At 42.7% G+C, this 24,140-nt stretch overlaps 1 protein-coding gene across 1 annotated transcript in view; it reads left to right on the top strand.

Annotated features, from left to right (window-relative positions):
- Positions 1-24,140, top strand: part of cfap74 (cilia and flagella associated protein 74) — a 99,460-nt gene that overhangs the window by 31,260 nt on the left and 44,060 nt on the right. Inside the window, exons 15-22 of the mRNA XM_077230293.1 lie at positions 4,786-4,852; positions 6,653-6,742; positions 6,831-6,989; positions 7,898-8,000; positions 8,483-8,580; positions 9,081-9,203; positions 9,314-9,435; positions 10,723-10,851. Coding sequence (XP_077086408.1) covers positions 4,786-4,852; positions 6,653-6,742; positions 6,831-6,989; positions 7,898-8,000; positions 8,483-8,580; positions 9,081-9,203; positions 9,314-9,435; positions 10,723-10,851 — 891 coding nt within the window. The remainder of the gene's footprint in view (positions 1-4,785; positions 4,853-6,652; positions 6,743-6,830; positions 6,990-7,897; positions 8,001-8,482; positions 8,581-9,080; positions 9,204-9,313; positions 9,436-10,722; positions 10,852-24,140) is intronic.

Below are 24,140 nucleotides of genomic sequence, written 5' to 3'. Positions count from 1 at the left end.
GGGTGAGCTCCGCACTGCAACTGACCTCGCCCTCCGGGCGGCGAAGGTTGCTGCTCGCGCGGTCGGTTTCGCCGATGTCCACACTTGTGGTCCAGGAGCGCCATCTCTGGCTCAACCTGGCCGATATGAGAGAAGCGGACAAGGTTCGGTTCCTGGACTCTCCCATTTCCCAGGTTGGGTTATTCGGTGACGCTGTAGAGAACTTTGCCCAACAGTTCTCTACAGCTCAGAAACAGACGGAGGCCATCCGGCACATCCTGCCTCGGAGGGACGCTGCTGCCTTCACCCGCCCGCCGAGGTCAGATCCTCCACCTGTTCGTCGCCGAGGGCGTCCGGCCGCAGCCGCCTCAGCTCCCGCCGGACCATCGCAGCAGCCTTCACCCAGGTTCCGGCGTGGAGCCGGCCGCGGAAGGGGCGCCCAGCCTGCTCCAGGCGCTGCCAAGCGCTGGTGCATTTCAGAAGAGAAATGCGTTTAACCCCAGTGAGCCTTCTAAAAGTGACTGCGACTCATGGTTGCCTTGCGCCTGCTCAAGTCAGTGAAATCATCACACTTCATGTTGAGCAGAATTGCTCCTGAAACTCAGTGAAGTTCATCGCACTCAGGTGTTGAGCAACAATGCTCCTGTAGCTCAGTGAGTTCATCACACTCAGGTGTTGAGCAGAAATGCTCCTGTAGCTCAGTGAATTCGTCACACGCAGTGCTGATTGGAAATGCTCCTGGTGCTCAGTGAAGTTCTTCGCACTCAAGTGTTGAGCAGAAATGCTCCTGAAGCTCAGTGAGTTTATCACACTCAGGTGTTGAACAGGAATGCTCCTGAAGCTCAGTGAACTTGTCACACTCAAGTGCTGAGCAGAAGATGCTCCTGAAGCCCAGTGATCATCACATGTTGTGTTGAGCAACGCTCATGTCTTTTTGCGCCCGTCGCTTGCACCTACGTGCTAAGTCAGGAGAGGAACAGGTCTTCATAGTTGCCCCTTATTGGCCCAACTAGACCTGGTTCCCATCGACAGCCTTCCTGATTTCCCCTGAAAACCTTTTCAGGGACGGGGCACGAGGGCACCCGCATTCTTCCCCCGGAGATTCCGGGCGGTCTTACATCTGAACGCGGAGGTTCAGGTGGCTATCACAGGGCATGTGATAGTTACCATCACTTCTGCGAGCACCCCCTAGAAATGGGTAGCGTGCTTACGCCTTTAGAAGTGGAACTTAGTCGTTGAGTGCGTCTTCTCTCCAGAGGAGATCCTGAAAGCTTTCGATCACTTCAGTGCTCTCTCTCCTGCAAAATGGGTTGCAGTAGGCTGTTTTCCTTCACCCTCAAAATGATGTTGCCTCGGTGTTTAAACGACGCTCATCGTGTTGCAGAAGTGTGAAGAAGCACGTTCTGATCGTCAGGTTCCTGAGGAGCAAGGTCTTGTAAATCCTTGCGTCCCTCTTTATCCTCTTGGGCCTTGTCCCTGGTGCGACTGCACTGCAGACACCGCCCCTGAGCCACTGCAGGCAGTGAGTTAAAAATTCTGTTATATCAGTTCTCCTGCTCGCGTGGTCTCTACTAGAGGGTAGGGACTTGCTCGCTTTCGGTCAACGTATTGTGCCTGGAGTCTGGGCCGGCTAACTCTCACAAGCTGAGACCCCGGCTCGGATTGTGCCCAAGGTTCCTACCTCTCCCGTAATAGGAGCAGGTGGTGAGCCTGCAAGCGCTGCCCTGAAGGAGGCAGATCCAGCCCTGGCTTCTCTGTCCGTTCGCTTGGACGTGTACAGAACGCAAGCCATAGACCTCAGACCAGCTCTACAAATATCTGTTGGAATTCAGCAGAGAGGGAAGGCTGTTTCCATGCAAAGTTGCACTTAGTGCTTGCCTTCATTTCGGTAAAAATCCGAGATGCAACATGTCCACTTAGGTGTTGAGCTCCTCTATGATGAGTGTAAAGTGCTCCGCCTGGGCGTTGACGATATGCTTTGCTAAACAGATTCTAGAGTTGGGGGCTGGACGACACCTAGTTGAACCGCTGCTTCCCGTGGGCTCCCTTCTCATGAAGCCAGTTTCACCGTGAGCCCGGTTCAAGTGTCGGCTTGCTGCGCCATTCCCCTCCTATGGACTGGATACGTGTGCCTTTCTACTCCAGTTGAGTTCCCTTAAAATTGAACCCTGTTGAGTTCCTCCACACCCCTCCGACGTCGTACGTGCGGAACGTCTGGTGTTAGGCCTACCACTCGTAAGCAGTGTGGAACCTGTGTTAGGCTGGGTACATATGTTGCGGTCCCTACGGCGACCCCATATGTGTATTCTTCCACGATACGGCTCCCTGCGGCGAGCCCGTGTCTTCCCTCGGCAGAGTCTCTCTGCCGTCACTGTCCGGTGTGTCTCCCCCTTCTTAGGCTGGAGCCACCCCAGTGACATTCCATATGTTAGACTGCCCGGTTTCCGCCCAGTTCATATGTGTATTCTCCACGTTACCTCCCTCTGGGTTGGATGTGGCTTCCGCAGCGTCCCTTCCTTCCAATGTACGGGGAACGCTTTCCCAGTGGTCCTGTAGGAACAGCAGTGACTTCCCTGGCCGAAGCCCTGTCCTTCCCCGCCTTAAATTTGCGGGTGCATCAGGAGGCTTTGGTTTAGGCACTGGAAGGTGGCAGCGTTAGTGGCGTGTTCAAAGGGTGATCCCATTTCAGTCGACGTCGACTACGTCTGACGTTATCGACTGAAAGGTAACGTCCTGGTTGCGTATGCAGCCCACCGTTCCCTGAAGGAGGGAACGGAGGACGTAGTCCCCTTGCCACTACCGCTGCACCACCGCAGACCACGGGTTACTCTCGGCTCCTCAGCGAAAAGCAACTAGTGCGTGCATCCACTTCCGTATTTATACCCGCGCCGCGGGGGCGGAGTGTGTGATGCAAATCACGCACGCCAAATTCCATTGGCTCGTTCAATAGTAATCGAAGATGATAGGCTCCCTAGCGTGATCCCATTTTAGTCGACGTCGACTACGTCCTCCGTTCCCTCCTTCAGGGAACGGTGGGTTGCATACGCAACCAGGACGTTCTTCTCCATCTCTGACTATTTTGACAGATACACACTGACACTGCACGCTCGCTCAGAGCCCAAAGGGGGAGGAGTTCAAAGATGTGATTGGACCAGCCCAGTGTCAATCAAGAAAAGAACCAATGGGCCACTGATCTACGTGTTTCATGGGCCGATCTGTTAAAAAAATTAAAAAAATAATCTACGCTGACTTTTTTTGTCCAATGCATTACACCGGCACAAAGATCCCAGCACCGCCAATTAAGCAAAACTAAATGATTGGGCCGCCGATGTACCAGTATTATGGGCCGTTTAGACAAAAACATTTTTTTTTTAAAAGAATGATCTGTATCGGCCCAAAAAGCACGTCGGCCCACCGGGAAAGTTCCCGGTATGCCCGATGGCCATCCAGCCCTGCCCGAGTTAGACTGTGGGAGTGTGTTTTATTTTGCCTAATATTATTAAGCCAAATTTGAGCCACATTGACACAAATATGGGTAAAAAATATCACAGTCAAATTTAAATATAAGCACCCTCAAATGAAAGCAAAAGCACCATCAGTTGATACTGTAATAATATCATATAGGCAAAATAGATGCTCCAGTGTGTATTTGTGTTTGCGCTCTGGAGAACGTCAAAGGTTTCTATTTACGATGTGTTTTGCAGCGAGAAATGTAACCAATCACAGACATGTCTGTTGATCTTTTGAACGCAATTGCCAATCAAAGGTGTTTAATTTAGTCAAATTCTAAGAAGAGTCCAAGTAAGAGATCATTATGCAGTGTATGTTGACGACTTGATTGATTTTAATGGAAAGTTGTGAGATCGTGAACTGAGATGAGTGACAGATTCATAGTGATTGTAAAGGCTTTCGAGGCAAAATAGCTATTATCCATTTCATAAATGTGTTGTTTTAAGAGGATCGATGGCCAATTACACACTGAAAGTTTTGTAAGTGACATCTACACATAAATGCAGGATTTACTCTTGAAATTGCAATTGAGATATATAACATGCACACGGGACAAAAATACAATACATATGTCAAAATAGATACGCACAATGTAAATGCAGACTAATAGATTAATAGAAAAATATGCTTATCAATACATTTTTGATATTCCATTCCAATTATTTGTAAAAGTATTGACTAATGTCTCACTACATCGCTGTTGCTTACACATTCCATCTGCTCTTTACTAGAGAATCTGCACTAATTTCAGATAATCACTGATTTGATTCTTAATTATACATCTCACAGTAAAATTAAAATGGGAAGTTTTAATAAACTTGATGCTAAAGTTCAGGTTAATGTTTAATTCCCCTTCTGACTCTTAAAATTAAAATGTATGACTCCAAATCCATTAAAACAAACTGTGAACAACTAATGAACTGTGATTTTTATGGCAAAATGCATGCTTGTTATGATGCATAAATCTCAATTTTAACAATGAAAAGTATTACAGACAATGATACATGTGCAACAACAATAAAATGCATAGTTCTGATCTTAACACAATTGCAATGTGTCGTAAGCAACATGCACAAACTAGGAATATATTCAACTTTATTAGACTTTAATGATAAACGCAAGAAATCGTTAGAAGACGACAATGGGGAAAAAACACATACATACAGACAATAGCCGACAGAGGACTGAACAGAGAGTATATATGCAAGAGATTTCAATGAGACAAACATGTACATTCTAAGTCACTATCAAGGTGTTTGCTTTTATTTACTAAGTGTGTGTCATCTTTTCTTGCAGTTTCGAGCCACCAGGGCCCATGTCTGCAGGCATGGCTTGTGAACTGGAGGCTATATTTAGACCTTTGGTAAGGTTTTCACACTCCACATCTGGTGTTTGTCACAGGAATAATATATATTTGCTTCACTCTGTGGGTCCCATGAGATGCTTTGCCAGACAAAATTAGATAGAATTCTGTTTTAACATTCTGTTTTTATTAAATCCCTGCATGTGGGTAGAGATGAATCATAGAGAACAGTGAAATTACTCACAGTAACATGGGATGGATTACGTGAGCTGAGTAGTTGCTTTGTCACAGTCAAGTTCAATTTTATTTCTAAGGCAAGGCTTATTTATCACATTTCATAGACAATGGTAATTCAAAGTGCTTTACATAAATAAGGAGTTAAAATAACCATAAACGAAAATATCATGCGTGAGAAATAAAAATAATCATTGTATGTAACTAAAGGCTAAAATAATATTCCTCAATACCTGAATAGGAAAAGTGAATAGCACTACAGTCATTTCATAATGAATCCCGCTCATGTATCACTGCTAATTTGCATAAAGTAAAACTTTGAGTAGCATGGAAACCCTTGTGAAAAATAAATATACTAAAATGTATTTGAAATACATTTATTTTATGCTAAGTATACTACAAATACATTTACATATTTATGTACTTAATATAATTACCCTGCAATTTTGCTTTTAGTATACTAAATTTGTATACTTAAAGTCTGCTAAACTGGACTTAATTAAGCTTATTTTGCACTTAATGTACTGCAGTTTTCCAGAAATAGTGCTGAAGTTCAACTAAAGATATACTGAAGTATATTTGATTGTGGAACTGTTGCAAGTATGCTTTAGATACACTTTAAAAAATGTCTTCCATTTAATGACTGATTTTATACAGAGATCATACTATCCTTACTAATTGTTACGATATGGCAGGAATGAAGCAGAGAGTGAATCCAATCGCAAGCACTTTAATAATCCAACAAGCAGGTGATCCAAGGAAAACTCAGAATACGGTACTCAGTACACAGAACAAGGAAACTAGGAACACACAACAGCAAACATTACCACATTAAGAACTCACAAGGACTGAACTAAAACACAGGGTTTAAATACAGGGGAACGGATGAGTGAAACAAGACACAGCTGGGTAAATTAACTAACACAGGTGGTAAACATGAACACAAACGAGGAGCGGGAAAACTAGACGGGACTAAACCAAATACACAATAATGGGGGGAACACAAGACAGACAGGAACAAGACATGAACCCACAACGTGACACTAATAGTGATATTAAAACACATTGTAGGCTTAATATTAATACATTTGCATTGTGCAATAAAGAAGTACTCCAAATAATGTTTAATTATAATATATCAGTAAGTCTCAAGCGATATGTCAGTAAATATTTTAATGGATTTGTAGTATACTTAGTATGAAATAAACATATTTTAAATACATTTTGGTGCAGGTATTTTCACTAGGGAACGCTGACATTGCATAGCCTACATTCACCAGAAATCCCCAACTCTCACTGAAAATGATTGGCTTTCACTGGTTTTATCATTGTCAGTGTGAGTGCTCCTTTGGAAGACTTTCTTATGATAGAAATTAAGTGCATAAATTGTCATAAATGAGATCTGGGCAAGATAAGTGATAGTGCTAACTTTAGAACCAAACACACTTTTCTTTTAATCCCAGTTGACTTCCTTTACAGGACACATTTTTACATCTTGTAAACCAAGAAATGAAGTAGATGATCTTCATCTCCTGTTCTACAATGTTTTTTTCCCCTCTTACTCTAAATATTATGAAATTAATCTTGGGAAGCTCCACAGTAATAAATTATCTATATTTGTTGTAGCTCGATGTGGATTTGGATGGTGTGATTCACTTTCAGTCGGCTACTGGCCCTTTTTCTGTGGCTATCAAGTGCTCCAAGAAAAAGTGTGAGGTAGGAGTTTTTGCATGGTAAATTACTTTTTTTTTTTTTTTTAGTTAATGTATTTTCTTGAAATCCCATTATTTCCCTTTTTTCCCAGATGGTTGTTGATCACTTTCTTGTGGACTTTGGCACTCATGTGGTTGGACAGACAGTTTCACGAGTGATCACCATGACCAACAGAGGGGCCCTCGGCACTCGTTACACGCTGACCCCCGTCTCCACCGGTCCCCTTCAGCAAACCTTTACGAGCTCACTGGTGAATAACACGGATACCACTGACTGTATAACAATGATATCACTGACTGTATAACACTGATACCACTGATACCACTAACTGTATAACACTGATACCACTGACTGTATAACACTGATACCACTGACTGTATAACACTGATACCACTGATACCACTGACTGTATAACACTGATACCACTGATACCACTGACTGTATAACACTGATACCACTGACTGTATAACACTGATACCACTGATACCACTGACTGTATAACACTGATACCACTGACTGTATAACACTGATACCACTGACTGTATAACACTGATACCACTGACTGTATAACACTGATACCACTGATACCACTGACTGTATAACACTGATACCACTACTGACTGACTCCTCCAGTAAGTGAACTGAGTGAGGGAGATAGTCCTGTGGTTTGGTATCTAGTTATTCTGGTTATGATAGAGTGAATCCTTAAAAGTTTGTTCCTTGAAAAAGAATCTTCATGCCTTAAAGTATCTTGAATGCATCAGGACACCCTTGCCTTACTTAGTATTTGCGGTTCTATATGCATCTGTGAATATGCAAATGAGCCCCGCCTCCACTCAATCACTCAGCTCAGATCCACTCGTTGACGATCACACGTTGATCTGATTGGTTACAAGGTAGTTTGTGACGTCAGAAACACCAGCGATTTCAAACCGTGTTTTTGAGACTGTCTTTGGTTCACTGCAGTTTTAAGGAGAAAATACTCAGCAATGCTGTCGACTTATGAATTTACACATGGTTTGTCTTAAAGCATATTAACAACACAACATAGACACATAAACTACATTTAAAGCTGGATTTTCATCACAGGGAACTTTAACAGTTGTGCAAAGAGCAGGTGTTTGAGCTGTTAAGAGTTTGGTCAATCTTTCTGCCCAGGCTTCTGGTAAAAGCGGTAGTTTAGAGATGGCCAGTCTGAACACAGAGAACACAGCAGAAATCCCATCAGGCATAGAGAAGACTCACATTGACCTCGGACCAGGTAACACAATGTTTTTCTCCTGTGCTACAGTGCTTTTTCAGTAATACATTTGAAATTTGTAATATCAGTTGCAAACATGTAAAAACAATGACTTTGCCAACATGAACTTAGTGTTGACATGACTATTTCATTTCAAATAAGACCTGGGTTTTTACTAGGCTCTTTGAACAAGGACTTGATCCCTTCTACATCCAGTTTCCAAAACATAGTCAGCATAGTTACACCAGCTTTTAAGACACCATTTTGACTGAGAAGTCGATAGAAATGGCGAATATAAAACATGCTTATATTTTATTACATTTGAAAAGTACTGATGGAAATAGTTTAGTCTAATGAGAAATAAAGATATACCACTTTTCAAGCTCCTTAGCTTTGACAATTGACTTGTTTTTATAAATAGAAATGTATGTGACATGTATGTGTATGTAATGTACACGTTTACACTTTGTACTTCTCTTTTAATAGTAAATTCTGTTTAATAGTGTCTCCTGTCAGCAGTCACAGTCCTGATGAGGTTTTGACAGCTGATCCAGGATCAGTGGATACTAAAGTGGAGCCTACTGAGTTTAGCTTCGAGGAGGTATGAACACATTGACCTGTTTACACACTTTTAAGAAAGCAAATCAAGAAAATCAAAAAATCGAGTCTGGTTCTGATTTTTTTATTTTTTTTATTTTTGCAGACACATTTATTACTTATCTAACATTTATTAACTCAATGAAGAATATCTAAAGGAATCTATCTAAGGACAGAATATCTAAGAAAAAACATATCAAACTGAAGCAGCTTTGCTAGTGTAACGATCTCTGTCTGTTTAGTTTTGATAGTGTTTTGGTTTTGTTTTAACTGTGTTCCCTGTCCCGATTAGACTGAGTTCTGTTTTCTGCTTAGTTTCCTTAGTTATTGTTCATTTAGTTCCCTTGTTATCTCTGTATATTTAAGTCAGAATATTTGTAAAATATTTACACATGGTTTGTCTTAAAGCATATTAAAAACACCACATAGACATATAAACAACATTAAAAGCTGGATTTTAACCACTTTAAATGGCAGTGTAACAGACAGGTGTTCTCTTTACAGCCTTATGAAGGTGATGTTGGCCCATTTATGAGTGTCAGGATACCCATCATCTTCACACCAACCATTCCAGGAGAGGCAAAACTGGATTTCCAAATCCTATTTTCTCAACCTGGTTGTGAACCGGTAGAGTTTTCACATAATTATCATTTCTTTAAATATATTTACATACTTTATATTTGCTTTAACAGCTCAAAATATTAACTTGATTTTCTCCTTGTTTTCTGAATGCATAGATTGTGGTTTCAGTTTGTGGGGTGTCCGAGAGCGCACCTGTGTGGGTGACCAAGCCAAATATTGACCTGAAAATCTGCATGTATGATCGTCTTTATCAGGACAGCATCGAAGTTCAAAGCAGGTGAATTGCACCAGTTAGATTTTTATTGAATTCCATTGAATTCTATTGCTGGTAGACTACTAAAGAAGCGCAGAGTCACAGAGCAGCTGTTTTCTGTAGGGATTCCCAACCTGACTGACAGACAAAACCTTGACTTAAGAAGACCTGTTGTGCCGTCTATCAGTAGGAGGACATGAATTTGTAGGACTTAATGTCTGCAAAGTAGGGGTGTAACAATATATTGTGTCACAATATATATCAATACAAAAATGCAACAATATGTATCGTGGATAGTTCACCCAAAATAAAAATTACTGTGTGAGAAAATGTAAAAATATTAATAAACTGCTATATGTAATGTTGAATAATGTATAATAATGCAATTGGGGAATATTTGTGGCTCCTGATAATGCCAGATGTCTGATGTTACCAGTAAATAGTGGCTACATTATTTTAAATATATCCAGTCAGTGACAGAGCGCAAACATATTCATCTAAAATAATTCTGTATTTTCCGTTTCAGAATCATGCATATGTTTATTCTGGTGTCTCTATTGTCCTGTGCGTTGGGTTTCAGCACCAAGTCCAAGCCTATCCACTTACACACATAATGTAATATCAAATTTAGCATTTTAATCAACTGTAAAAATTTTGTTAACCTTTTTTCATATGTCTTGGAGTATTTCAGTAATATCGTATCGTGAGTTTAGTATTGTGATATGTATCGGATCTTGACACAAGGGTATCGTTACACCCCTACTGTAAAGCAATCGTTACTGCAGATGCCAGTAAAAGAATGTAAATATTTGCTGGTGTTTTATCTTTTTTCAGGCCCTTTATTTCACACTCTGCATAGTCTGATTATTTAAAGAATTCCCAGGATGATCTCATTGATTCCACCATATCTGCTGTTCTGGAAGCTTCTTGCTGCAGGCAACATTGGGGAAAATGGGTCATCTGTTCTAGATCCATATAGATAGTGGGGTACTGCATATTTCACAGACCTGCTGATGTGGAGCTGAATGAGTGGCATACACAAATCTCATTTGCTTCTCATATTTTATATTTTTTCTGGTTGTGCTTTAATGCTCTGTGTTGCTGAGAATGTTTGGTTGGGATTACACACACACATACATGGATATAACATTGTACAATGCAGTGTAATTGTGTTTGACTTTAAATTGAGAATGAGTCCTCTTTCAGATATGATTATATTGGTTCTTTCTGTTTAACCAGTGTCTTCTCTTTCAGTCTGTTTTTCTAACTTTTGAGAATATGAATATTTGGTGGTGTTTTTTCATTTTTCAGGGCCAGCTCAGCTCTCAGATTGACATTCAAGGTGTGTAAAGAGATGAGGAACCACATGTCTATCCTACCTAAAACAGGATTTATCCAGGCCAAATCCACCTTCAGTGCTCAGCTGAAATTTCTGCCCAGGTAGACCTTGATAACAACACTTAATTAGATAAATAATACTAGACTTAAAGTCCCCCTGTTGTAAATCACCTTTGATCACCAAAATTACATATTTAATTTTTTTTTCTTGAAAAATAATTCTTCATGCCTTAAAATAGATTGAATGTAACTCGACACCCTTGCCTCATATAGTATTTGCGGTTCTATGAATATGCAAACGAGCCCCGCCTCCACTCACTCACTCACTCACTCACTCAGAGATCCACTCGTTGACGATCACACGTTGATCTGATTGGTTACAAGGTAGTTTGTGACGTCAGAAACACCAGCGATTTCAAACCGTGTTTTTGAGACTGTCTTTGGTTCACTGCAGTTTTAAGGAGAAAATACTCAGCAATGCTGTCGACTTATGAATTTACACATTGTTTGTCTTAAAGGATTAGTTCACCTCAAAATTAAGATTTCCTAATAATTTACTCAGCCCAATGCCATCCAAGATATCCATGTCTTTCTTTCCTCAGTGGAAGAGAAATTAAGTTTTTTGAGGAAAACATTTCTGTATTTTTTTTCGAATAATGGACTTCAATGACAACCAACGATTTGAAGTCCAAATCAATGCAGTTTCAAAGGTATTTGAAGTGCTTCAGCGGCTGTGCACAATCGCAGCTGAGGAGGAGAGTCTTATCTCGCGAAACGATAGGTCATTTAAAAAAAAAAATATATATATATATATACCGTATACCGTAATTCCTCAAATAAAGACCGGGGCCTTTATTTACCTGAACTCCAGAAGGTAACCGGCTTTTATTTGAAGCAGGCTTTTATTAGAGGCAGGCCTTTATTTCTAATTCCATCTTTTTGATAAATAATAGGATTTGGCCGATGGACGATGCAATCATCTATTGCGATGGCTGACAGACATCACTATGTTGAGGGCATCGCGATCAGAGTTTGATTTGTCGTTTAAAAAACCTTATCTTGATCTGTAACGTGAGATTAGAGATTCAGTTCAGAGATTCCTGTCTGTTGGATTTATTACAGCACGTGAATGAATTCATCAGTTTCTCCCGACATACATGAAAGTAAGTGCCCGGTGAACTGGGAGAAGAATAGAGTAAACTTTATAGTTACTATCTGATATGAATAAAACACCTCGGCAAATACATTTGAATGAATTGTTATTGCTGCTTCCATAGACACCATTGTGTATTTTACAACCTATAAATGTATTGTTTTACTATAAATTATATGTATTTAAATGTCTGAAACCTAAAATAAACATTATGTGGTTAAAAGCACTGAATAAGTGATATACGGTATGACCAGCGGCAGCGCTGAAAGTCCCTCTTTAGCTCAGCGGCCAGCCATAGCGCGAAAGCACAGTTTGAATTTGGCAGTGATGTCACTTCACTGTACAGGTCCTTCTCAAAAAATTTGCATATTGTGATTAAGTTCATTATTTTCCATAATGTAATGATAAAAATTAAACTTTCATATATTTTAGATTCATTGCACACCAACTGAAATATTTCAGGTCTTTTATTGTTTTAATACTGATGATTTTGGCATACAGCTCATGAAAACCCAAAATTCATATCTCAAAAAATTAGCATATCATGAAAAGGTTCTCTAAACGAGCTATTAACCTCATCATCTGAATCAACTAATTAACTCTAAACACCTGCAAAAGATTCCTGAGGCTTTTAAAAACTCCCAGCCTGTTTCATTACTCAAAACCGCAATCATGGGAAAGACTGCCGACCTGACTGCTGTCCAGAAGGCCATCATTGACACCCTCAAGCAAGAGGGTAAGACACAGAAAGACATTTCTGAACAAATAGGCTGTTCCCAGAGTGCTGTATCAAGGCACCTCAGTGGGAAGTCTGTGGGAAGGAAAAAGTGTGGCAAAAAACGCTGCACAACGAGAAGAGGTGACCGGACCCTGAGGAAGATTGTGGAGAAGGACCGATTCCAGACCTTGGGGACCTGCGGAAGCAGTGGACTGAGTCTGGAGTAGAAACATCCAGAGCCACCGTGCACAGGCGTGTGCAGGAAATGGGCCACAGGTGCCGCATTCCCCAGGTCAAGCCACTTTTGAACCAGAAACAGCGGCAGAAGCGCCTGACCTGGGTTACAGAGAAGCAGCACTGGACTGTTGCTCAGTGGTCCAAAGTACTTTTTTCGGATGAAAGCAAATTTTGCATGTCATTCGGAAATCAAGGTGCCAGAGTCTGGAGGAAGACTGGGGAGAAGGAAATGCCTGAAGTCCAGTGTCAAGTACCCACAGTCAGTGATGGTCTGGGGTGCCATGTCAGCTGCTGGTGTTGGTCCACTGTGTTTTATCAAGGGCAGGGTCAATGCAGCTAGCTATCAGGAGATTTTGGAGCACTTCATGCTTCCATCTGCTGAAAAGCTTTATGTAAATGAAGATTTCATTTTTCAGCACGACCTGGCACCTGCTCACAGTGCCAAAACCACTGGCAAATGGTTTACTGACCATGGTATTACTGTGCTCAATTGGCCTGCCAACTCTCCTGACCTGAACCCCATAGAGAATCTGTGGGATATTGTGAAGAGAAAGTTGAGAGATGCAAGACCCAACACTCTGGATGAGCTTAAGGCCACTATCGAAGCATCCTGGGCCTCCATAACACCTCAGCAGTGCCACAGGCTGATTGCCTCCATGCCACGCCGCATTGAAGCAGTCATTTCTGCAAAAGGATTCCCGACCAAGTATTGACTAATGAGTGCATAACTGAACATAATTATTTGAAGGTTGACATTTTTTTTGTATTAAAAACACTTCTTTTATTGGTCGGATGAAATATGCTAATTTTTTGAGATAGGAATTTTGGGTTTTCATGAGCTGTATGCCAAAATCATCAGTATTAAAACAATAAAAGACCTGAAATATTTCAGTTGGTGTGCAATGAATCTAAAATATATGAAAGTTTAATTTTTATCATTACATTATGGAAAATAATTAACTTTATCACAATATGCTAATTTTTTGACAAGGACCCGTATATCTACTCCTAGTGGTCAGCTGCTGCAGAGCGTGCCAAAATCGAAATTGCTGATGAGATGTAGAGGAAAATATCTAGTGGAAAATGAGTATGTTACGTTATGTCATTATATGAAAGGCACTTAGGAGATTACCCATCAACACTAATTTTCCCCCGGCATTAATTTATCTTCATTTCTCATTGTTTTTTAAACAAAGAATTTACTTAGATTAAAAAGATGAGTATGATTCTCTTTTACATTAAAAGAGAATTAAAAAGATTAAAAAGATGAGTATGATTCTCTTTTACCTAATATGTTTGTTTCAAATCTGAATCAGTGGATGCACATCATCTCCTATTTTTACTCGTATGTCTGGGGGAAGCAAATCCACTCGCCAATTTTCATTTGCCTTTTCTTAAAGTATCAGATGTGATTGAGGCTCCCAAGTTTGACGCCAAGTGTCAGTCATTGACACCCTGTCAAATCAAGAGGTGCTCACTGCAGCGTCACATGACGTCCAGCTCCACCTCTCTGGATGTTTAATGGTGGAGGGATAGAGTAGGGTAGGGTTGGATGGGTTGGGTTAGGGTACAGTTGAATATTCTAACTCCACCCATCTTAGTCATCATACTACTGTACATCCACTTCTACAATGCTCGGACACAAGAAAATGAAACCTATTACCTATTTGACATGAACCATTCCCATCCTTGAAAAATGTAACTTGTATCTTAAAGGTTGTATCAGTGATTTCTGGCCCAAAAATAAATGTCTAATCTTTCCTAACGATCCGCTAGCTGCCCGCCCCATAAGCATGCTGTCCCAAAACCGAGTCTCTGTAGGCAGCGTAGGCTCTGAGATCTGCACACAAAAACAAATGGGTACAACCACCTCTCAAAACCAAAATAAACAGTGTTCCAACCAATCACTGACAGGGGCGGGTGTTGCTCCGATTTCGTGTCCAGCCGTGCACGAGTGCAAAACCTCACAACACCCGCCCCTGTCAGTGATTGGTTGGAAGACTTTATTTTGGTTTTGAGTGGTGGTTGTCCCATTTGTTTTTGTGTGCAGATCTCAGAGCCTACGCTGCCTACAGAGACGAGTTTTTTTGACGGCATGCTTATGGGGCGGGCAGCTAGCGGATCGTTAAGAAAGATTAGAAATTTATTTTTGTGCCTGAAATCACTGATACAACCTTTAAGAGTATCTTGCAACATAAAACCATCAAGAAAACCTCCTGAGAGAGGCATGTGGACGAGGAGCTGAATTTGAATGAGGCTGCTGAGATATTTTTAAACCTGAACTGTAACACGTTGTGCTGTGAGGCTGAGAAGCGTGTGTGTGTGTGTGTAACACACATGTGTTTGGTACCCTTCTCCTCGTCCTCGCCCACATTTTCATCTGAAAGAGCTGAATATTGATAGATAAGCTGATTTGAGGTCAGATGAAACTGCATTACAAGATAAAATTTAAAGGAACATTTTGTGGGTCTTGACGTGCTGCAGTGGATGAAGTGAAACTGCTTTAATCTGCTAGAGGGCTTAAAATGCAGATTAAAACTGCATTAATAGCATCCGCACCATTTCACTCATCTCTCTCTCTCTCTCTCTCTCTCTCTCTCTCACTCCTGTGTACCAATCCCACAGATCTGTCTTGACTCCTGCTTATGTAATGCTCTTCACATGGGTCATTCTCACTGGAGCCTTTTGTGGGCCGTTTTTTTGGGGATATTATTGCACGGCTGTCTGGAATACTTGATTATGATTGATTGGCAGGATCCTGTGGTCAAATAAATATGGAATAACATGCTAATTAAAACACTGACAGACTGTTTGGGATCTTTGATCTCTCTGAAGAAGTTTATTTTTTGTTAATGTCTGGATGACTGTATACACCATCTCTATCATTCTACATTATTTCATGAGACTGCAATTACATCCATCCATCCATTATCAAAGGTTTTATGCTCAGTATATATTAAAATTAATAATGTCTTTTGATACCTATTTTTATTACAGTCATTTGCAATAGTAAAGTCAACAATGGCTACGTTTACATGCAGAACTTCTGTTTCAATCGGACTGAATTCATTCCAAATTAATGAATCTAAATGTTGTGTTTACATGAACACTAAACATGTGATCGGGTTGATGTGCGCATATATATGTCACAAGCTTCAAATCGGAATAGATTTTTTGTATTTTTTTTATACAGAGTTTACAGCTGTTTGTGCCTAATAACTATTCTCCTACATTGGTTCTTTATTTGTTTTAAACAGCAGATTTAATTTTTTATCCATTTCTGGTCATCATTTGGAGACAATGAGCATATGAACCGTTGTGTCGTGCTGCTTATATTTATCGCGCAGTAAAAATGCCCAAAACCAGTCATCTGTGGATGGGAGTCTGAACCAAGGACTGGTGGGACGTTGTTCTGCTGCTCCACTTCACAGATGCAGTGAAAGGAGAATTTTTAAATAACGGGACACTCGTTTATATGACACTTTATTCAACAGGAAGAACAGCTATTTCCTCGCATCATAGTTTTCCCATGTGCTTCATTGATTCATCCTATTCACCTGTCCCTTGTTTATTATCTCGTTAGGTCCTTTCTTTGCCCTTGTACTTAAGCCCTCAATTCCTGACAGTTCTTCGTCCTGGATTGTTTGACTTCAGTGTGTATGTGGTTGTGTTTCTCTGTTACTCTCCTGTTTATTGTTTTAATTCTTGGGTTAAAGATCTATTTTAGTATCTTCATCATCGTGTGCTTTCTTACTGCCACGCACTGTGATAGAATCCAGGACCTAAAACAAAGATTCAATAATGGATGCATTTAAATAATAAATGTCTGGCCACACACACATCTACTCCACCCCTCAGTCCAGTTTCAGCTCCAACCCCTGAGTCCGCTCCAGTGTCGGCTCAAGCCCCTGAGACCGCTCCAGTGTCGGCTCCAGCCCCTGAGACCGCTCCAGTGTCGGCTCCAGCCCCTGAGTCCGCTCCAGTGTCGGCTCCAGCCCCTGAGTCCGCTCCAGTGTCGGCTCCAGCCCCTGAGTCCGCTCCAGTGTCGGCTCCAGCCCCTGAGTCCGCTCCAGTGTCGGCTCCAGCCCCTGAGTTCGCTCCAGTGTCGGCTCCTGCCCCTGAGTCCTCTCCAGTTTCAGCTCCAACCCCTGAGTCCGCTCCAGTGTCGACTCCTGCCCCTGAGACCGCTCCAGTGTCGGCTCCAGCCCCTGAGTCCGCTCCAGTGTCGGCTCCTGCCTCTGAGTCCGCTCCAGTGTCGGCTCCAGCCCCTGAGACCGCTCCAGTGTCGGCTCCAGCCCCTGAGCCCGCTCCAGTGTCGGCTCCAGCCCCTGAGCCCGCTCCAGTGTCGGCTCCAGCCCCTGAGTCCGCTCCAGTGTCGGCTCCAGCCCCTGAGTCCGCTCCAGTGTCGGCTCCTGCCCCTGAGTCCTCTCCAGTGTCGGCTCCAGCCCCTGAGTCCGCTCCACTGTTGGCTCCAGCCCCTGAGTCCTCTCCAGTGTTGGCTCCAGCCCCTGAGTCCTCTCCAGTGTCGGCTCCAGCCCCTGAGTCCGCTCCACTGTTGGCTCCAGCCCCTGAGTCCTCTCCAGTGTCGGCTCCAGCCCCTGAGTCCGCTCCAGTGTCGTCTCCTGCCTCTGAGTCCTCTCCAATGTCGGCTCCAGCCCCTGAGTCCTCTCCAGTGTCGGCTCCAGCCCCTGAGTCCGTTCCAGTGTCGGCTCCTGCCCCTGAGTCCTCTCCAGTGTCGGCTCCTGCCCCTGAGTCCTCTCCAGTGTCGGCTCCTGCCCCTGAGTCCTCTCCAGTGTCGGCTCCAGCCCCTGAGTCCGCTCCAGTGTCAGCTCCAGCCCCTGAGTCCGCTCCAGTGTCGGCTCCAGCCCCTGAGTCCGCTCCAGTGTCCAGGGTGTCCGCGGGTCCTTAAAAAGTCTTAAATTAGATTTTAAAAATTTAAGGCCATAAAAAGTCTTAAAAATTCTTATTTTTGCTTATGAAAGGTCTTAAATTTTCGATGGAAATTTGACTTAGACATATCTAAATGTTTTCAAAATTAAAACTATCTAATTAGCATACTTTTTTACTTATTATTCGTTCTTTGTGGATTTGCTTGTTCACGTGACATTTCGCGTCACATTCGCGCCAGCATTACGTCTGTCTCCTGCACGCGAAACAGTAGGAGAGAAGGAGAGGAAAGCTGGTTAATTTCAGTTCAATTGTAAGTTCATTCTTTATGTGTGTAGTGGTGTGCGATGTGTATTGTCTATTATGATATTGTAATCATTGTTTTATTGTAACTATGTACGAGGGCGCATTGCGAGCTGACATCGCATCGTCTCTCATGCTTGCTTTCACTGCGTAATGTGTCAGTGCAGTTATAGGTATTTTCCCTAATAGACGTATAACGTTTTTGTATTTTATCATATGTTGTTATCATACAATATTACAATATTACATCAGCAAGAGGGCTGTTTTCCCGTGCACAATAGCAAATATGATATTTATTTGATATAACAGTTAACTTAAATTAACATTGTGAGTTACATTTTATAAACAACATTGTCAATATTGTTTGTTTTCCCTTTATTTCGCTGACGAGAATTTCAAAATGAAACCGTAGCAGAGTCTTAATGCAAAAGACAGCGATGATTTCTTGACTGAAATCCGCGTTTTGAATGAATCATTTTAACGATTCAATGAACAATCACTTGCACTTCCTGAATGAATCAGCCGTTTGAACAAATCGGTTGAATGAATGACCCCCTGAGACAGTGACTTGCCGCCACCTACTGGCGGGTTTAGTTTCACATTGAAAGTACCCTGTAATTAAAATGTTACAATTAGAAATAAGTTCATATTTGAATATTGAATTAAGAATTAAAGAATTGAATATCTCATAGCTTTATTTATGCAATTGTAAATGGAGTGTAAATATATTAATGCCTGTTCTGATGCTGCTTCTGTGTCTCCTCTGCACTGCAAAGATGGATTTTGATTTAATGATTTAATTTAACTGGTAACAGTGGTATTGTGTTATTATTCTAATATAATTTAATTTGAATGTTAGAATTTAACATAAAAGGTGATGCATACCTCTAAGTAAAAAAAAAAAGTCCATATATGGTTGAAAATGCCCCTGGAACTCAATTTAAGGTTGCAAATATTGTCCTTTAATAAAAAAAAATTATTTGTTTCACTGCTGTGAACTGACTACTGCATAGAATATGAAAAATATATATATCTTCGTGAGTCAGCTGTCAACAACAGGCCTAAACCAGCCATGGTACCAGTACCAAACACAATATAATTATCATCTAATTATCAACAAAACTTTGAAAATATTGAGACATATTTTTGTCAATATTGCGCAACCCTAATGTAAGGTATTAATTTTGATTTCTTCAGGTCTTAAAAAGTTCTTAAAAAGCCTTAAATTTGACTTTAAAAAGTGTGCAGATACCCTGAGTGTCGGCTCCAGCCCCTGAGTCCGCTCCAGTGTCGGCTCCAGCCCCTGAGACCGCTCAAGTGTCGGCTCCAGCCCCTGAGACCGCTCCAGTGTCGGCTCCAGCCCCTGAGACCGCTCCAGTGTCGGCTCCAGCCCCTGAGTCCGCTCCAGTGTCTGCTCCAGCCCCTGAGTCCGCTCCAGTGTCGGCTCAAGCCCCTGAGTCCGCTCCAGTGTCGGCTCCAGCCCCTGAATCCGCTCCAGTGTCCGCTCCAGCCCCTGAGTCCGCTCCAGTGTCGGCTCAAGCCCCTGAGACCGCTCCAGTGTCGGCTCCAGCCCCTGAGTCCGCTCCAGTGTCGGCTCCAGCCCCTGAGACCGCTCCAGTGTCGGCTCCAGCCCCTGAGACCGCTCCAGTGTCGGCTCCAGCCCCTTGAGACTGCTCCAGTGTTGGCTCCAGCCCCTGAGTCTGACCGCTCCAGTGTCGGCTCCAGCCCCTGAGTCCGACTGCTCCAGTGTCGGCTCCAGCCCCTGAGTCCGACTGCTCCAGTGTCGGTTCCAGCCCCTGAGACCGCTCCAGTGTCGGCTCCAGCCCCCTGAGTCCACTCCAGTGTCGGCTCCAGCCCCTGAGTCCGCTCCAGTGTCGGCTCCAGCCCCTGAGATCGCTCCAGTGTCGGCTCCAGCCCCTGAGTCCGCTTCAGTGTCGGCTCCAGCCCCTGAGACCGCTCCAGTGTCGGCTCCAGCCCCTGAGTCCGCTCCAGTGTCGGCTCCAGCCCCTGAGACCGCTCCAGTGTCGGCTACAGCCTCTGAGTCCGCTCCAGTGTCGGCTCCTGCTCCTGAGACCGCTCCAGTGTCGGCTCCAGCCCCTGAGTCCCCTCCACTGTTGGCTCCAGCCCCTGAGACCGCTCCAGTGTCGGCTACAGCCCCTGAGTCCGTTCCAGTGTCGGCTCCAGCCCCTAAGACCGCTCCACTGTCGGCTCCAGCCCCTGAGACCGCTCCAGTGTCGGCTCCAGCCCCTGAGACCGCTCCAGTGTCGGCTCCAGCCCCTTGAGACTGCTCCAGTGTCGGCTCCAGCCCCTGAGTCTGACCGCTCCAGTGTCGGCTCCAGCCCCTGAGTCCGACTGCTCCAGTGTCGGCTCCAGCCCCTGAGTCCGACTGCTCCAGTGTTGGCTCCAGCCCCTGAGACCGTTCCAGTGTCGGCTCCAGCCCCCTGAGTCCACTCCAGTGTCGGCTCCAGCCCCTGAGTCCGCTCCAGTGTCGGCTCCAGCCCCTGAGATCGCTCCAGTGTCGGCTCCAGCCCCTGAGTCCGCTTCAGTGTCGGCTCCAGCCCCTGAGACCGCTCCAGTGTCGGCTCCAGCCCCTGAGTCCGCTCCAGTGTCGGCTCCAGCCCCTGAGACCGCTCCAGTGTCGGCTCCAGCCCCTGAGACCGCTCCAGTGTCGGCTCCAGCCCCTGAGTCCGCTTCAGTGTCGGCTCCAGCCCCTGAGACCGCTCCAGTGTCGGCTCCAGCCCCTGAGTCCGCTCCAGTGTCGGCTCCAGCCCCTGAGACCGCTCCAGTGTCGGCTCCAGCCTCTGAGTCCGCTCCAGTGTCGGCTCCTGCCCCTGAGACCGCTCCAGTGTCGGCTCCAGCCTCTGAGTCCGCTCCACTGTTGGCTCCAGCCCCTGAGACCGCTCCAGTGTCGGCTACAGCCCCTGAGTCCGTTCCAGTGTCGGCTCCAGCCCCTAAGACCGCTCCACTGTCGGCTCCAGCCCCTGAGTCTGCTTATTAACCCCCCAAGTCTCCGTGGTCTCCTGTACTACTGGTACCATCCTGAAGGTAGCTAGCCAGCCCTTTTCACCTTGTTCACTTGCCTATCACCTGCCACGATTCCAGGACACCCTCCCTGTCATTTTTGGCGTGAGGTCTTTAGGGAGGAAGGGTCATTGTGCATTTTATTACAGCCACCCACCGTGACGCTTAAATTATCTTGATTTAAAAAAATGAAGTCTATGGGCACATTAAGTATAACTTAAAATAATCTATGCATTTACCTCAAAATGTGTAATTCTAATTCTTCATGGTTCTAAAATAAGCTTTTTCCAACCGTCTTTTTCTCAATGTAATTTCCTTCTTGCTTCCTCTTTTTTGGGGGGTTGAAATAAGAGCGAAATGTGTTCTTGACAGGTTTCCTGAGATTCACTCCCATATTTTTTTATAGCATTGTCATAGATTTTTTTGACCAAATCTCTGAAAATGTGTTTGTGCTCACATGCTGCAGAAATAGCTTGCTGAGCGCTCTACTCATGCCTCTCATCTACAGTGTAAACACTGTGATAGATTAAATCGCTAGACTGTGTTTATGTACACTTGTGTTTGTGGAGGAGTGCACACCAATATTTCTGTGTGGATGCTTAATCCTTGTGATTTTGCACAAATTATGTGTAAAACACAAACAAACAATTCATTGACAGATGTCATTTGTCCATTTCCATCCTTTGACATGCGAATGGTAAATCCTCTTTATTGTTGTGGTAATCCTTCGCACACAAACATAGGTTTGATATAAGAGCTTTATGTCATTTCAGCATTTAACAGAGCCACATTTTTAACAGGCTAGCAACAGAATAATCAAATAAAACACATCAGAACTTCTTTGTTATTTTTTTCCCATTTTCCCATTGTTTTCAGTTCCAAAAAATTCCTTGTTATTTGGAACTGAAGAAATTAACCCTTTGAATCGGTTTGCAAGTCACACTGGACCGTACTTCCCGATAACAAGTGATCTTAGCTCTTAAGAGATATCTCTTTGTGTGAGATTATAATTATTCTAAACTTTTTTATATGCATTTCCCCAAAATGCATTTAACACGAACGTGCTATTTAAAGAGTGAGATTTAGCCAATTTTCAACACGCTTTGTTACGATGTCGGTAGTATATGTAAATTAACAATGTTTACTTTTTCTCTGTGTTTTCTGGAACAAGAAATTCATGTTAATTTTCATGACGCAAAACTCATTGGCAGTCTTTAGACAGATGCTTTCAAGTACACATTGTACTTCCACATTTTTTTATCCCCACCGATGGACTGTCGGATCGACAGAGGGTTATTAACAAAACAGTACTTGTAAGAGTATGTCTATCACTGAAAATTTATATCGTGCTTTGTCTACTCTTTAAACTGCACTATGGTAAAAAACTATGCAACAGCTTTCTTACCTGTATGGTATGGTTTTTTGTTTTAGGCGGAGCTGATAGAACGGGAGTTTCTTTAATCTTAAATCTTTTTCCCCTCCGTTTGGCCTAAAACACTGTGTTCGAGGTCATTCAATTTGAAATGTTGTCTACAAACACAGGTTTTTTAGATTATCCATTGCGGCGTTCTCTCCGTATTTACGATTATTTGCATCCTTTAGCCGCTGCCTACTGCGCACTGAATCCTTCACTGGAAACCGAAGTGTAAAAGTTTGCTAAGAAGTAATTCTTACTCAAGCAAGGCAGTATTTGACTCTGGTCAAGCCTATCCAATCGGAGCAGAAAAGTGACTTTGGACGGCAACATGTTGTTTTACGGTCTGTGCTTTAACCTTACACATTTAACCTTATTATTTATTATCCTCAGGTTAGGTAGAGTAAGTCGAATCTGACCTAAATCACAAGCGTTCAAATGGTATTTACAACTTGTTCAGAAGACTTCTTTGTGGTTTTGTTCTTGCTCAAGGTTTATTAACAACAATACTGGTTGACAATTTCTTGCAATTAGTATAATAGTTATTTATTAATATTCCAAAAATAAAAGTTAAACCAAAACTAATAGCAAAGTTACAATATAAAGCAAGGTCTAAATCAAAGGTACAATCAGCTGGGTTTCTGGCGTCGAGAGATACCGCTAAATCAGTATCTGCCTGTTCAGTCTTTTATACTCAAACAGTTCACTGCCGAAGTCAAACTCTCTTCTGTTGTCATCAACTGGAGAGCTGCCAAGTCTTCCATGACCCTTTTAAGGTGTTTCCGACGTAGCCTGCACGCTCTCTTCTTGGCTCTTTTTCTCTTGGTTCTCCGTTTCTTCGTCTGTAAAATATACCTTATGTACAGCATTACATTTTTCTTAAAAGCAATTCTTATCTAATACAAACATGCTCTACTCTAAGTTACTTAATATAAACATATACTACTTTTATAAGGTCAAGTATACATGCATAATTGTTATTAATTTTTGTATATAATTTCCAATACATTTTCATGCAGCATTACAATTTGGGTTACATAAAAGTACTACAAAGCAAAACAGACATTAATCAAGACAGAGTAATTGCAAATAATCATCTTCATTAACAATGTTCAGTGCATTATGAGTGTTAAAGTTTTTCTACCTATATGTGGCAAAAGGGTTTTCTTCAGTATAGCTCTTTTTTTTTTATGTCTAATAATGATCAACCCAATTTTCTATAAATGTGCCTATTATTTTATTATTTAGTGCAGATTGATCTATTTCTTATATGAAATTATTGCTTTGTTCATCTAATTGCAATTTGCAATGTTTCATTTTTGCAAATTCACCTGTGGATAGAGATACAAGCTTCAGGATCAGTGAAGACAGTGCGTCACTGAGTGATTGTCATGTGGCTGATCTTGGCAATGACAAGAACACTGAGTAATGAGGTTCACAGTGTTGCCAGTGTTGCAGAGCGCAAAGAGGAGGCTTTACTGACATTTACCAGTGAAATGTGGTCTAGTCTTTACTACGCACAAGGGATAATGGTGAAATCAGTGCTGAACAACAGTTTGATCGAGTCCTTGAGTGTCAGAGACTAAGATGAAGGATTGTTAATGAGGAAGATGTCACTTTGGTGAGCTAAGTTGTACAATATATGGCCTGTTTTCATG

The sequence above is a fragment of the Siphateles boraxobius genome, unplaced genomic scaffold (assembly GCF_051911475.1).
Source record: "Siphateles boraxobius isolate OS27281-9 unplaced genomic scaffold, OSU_SipBor_1 141, whole genome shotgun sequence".
Classification (NCBI taxonomy): domain Eukaryota; kingdom Metazoa; phylum Chordata; class Actinopteri; order Cypriniformes; family Leuciscidae; genus Siphateles; species Siphateles boraxobius.
The sequence above is the reverse complement of the archived record's forward strand: the minus strand, read 5'-3'. Positions and strand labels throughout refer to the sequence as shown.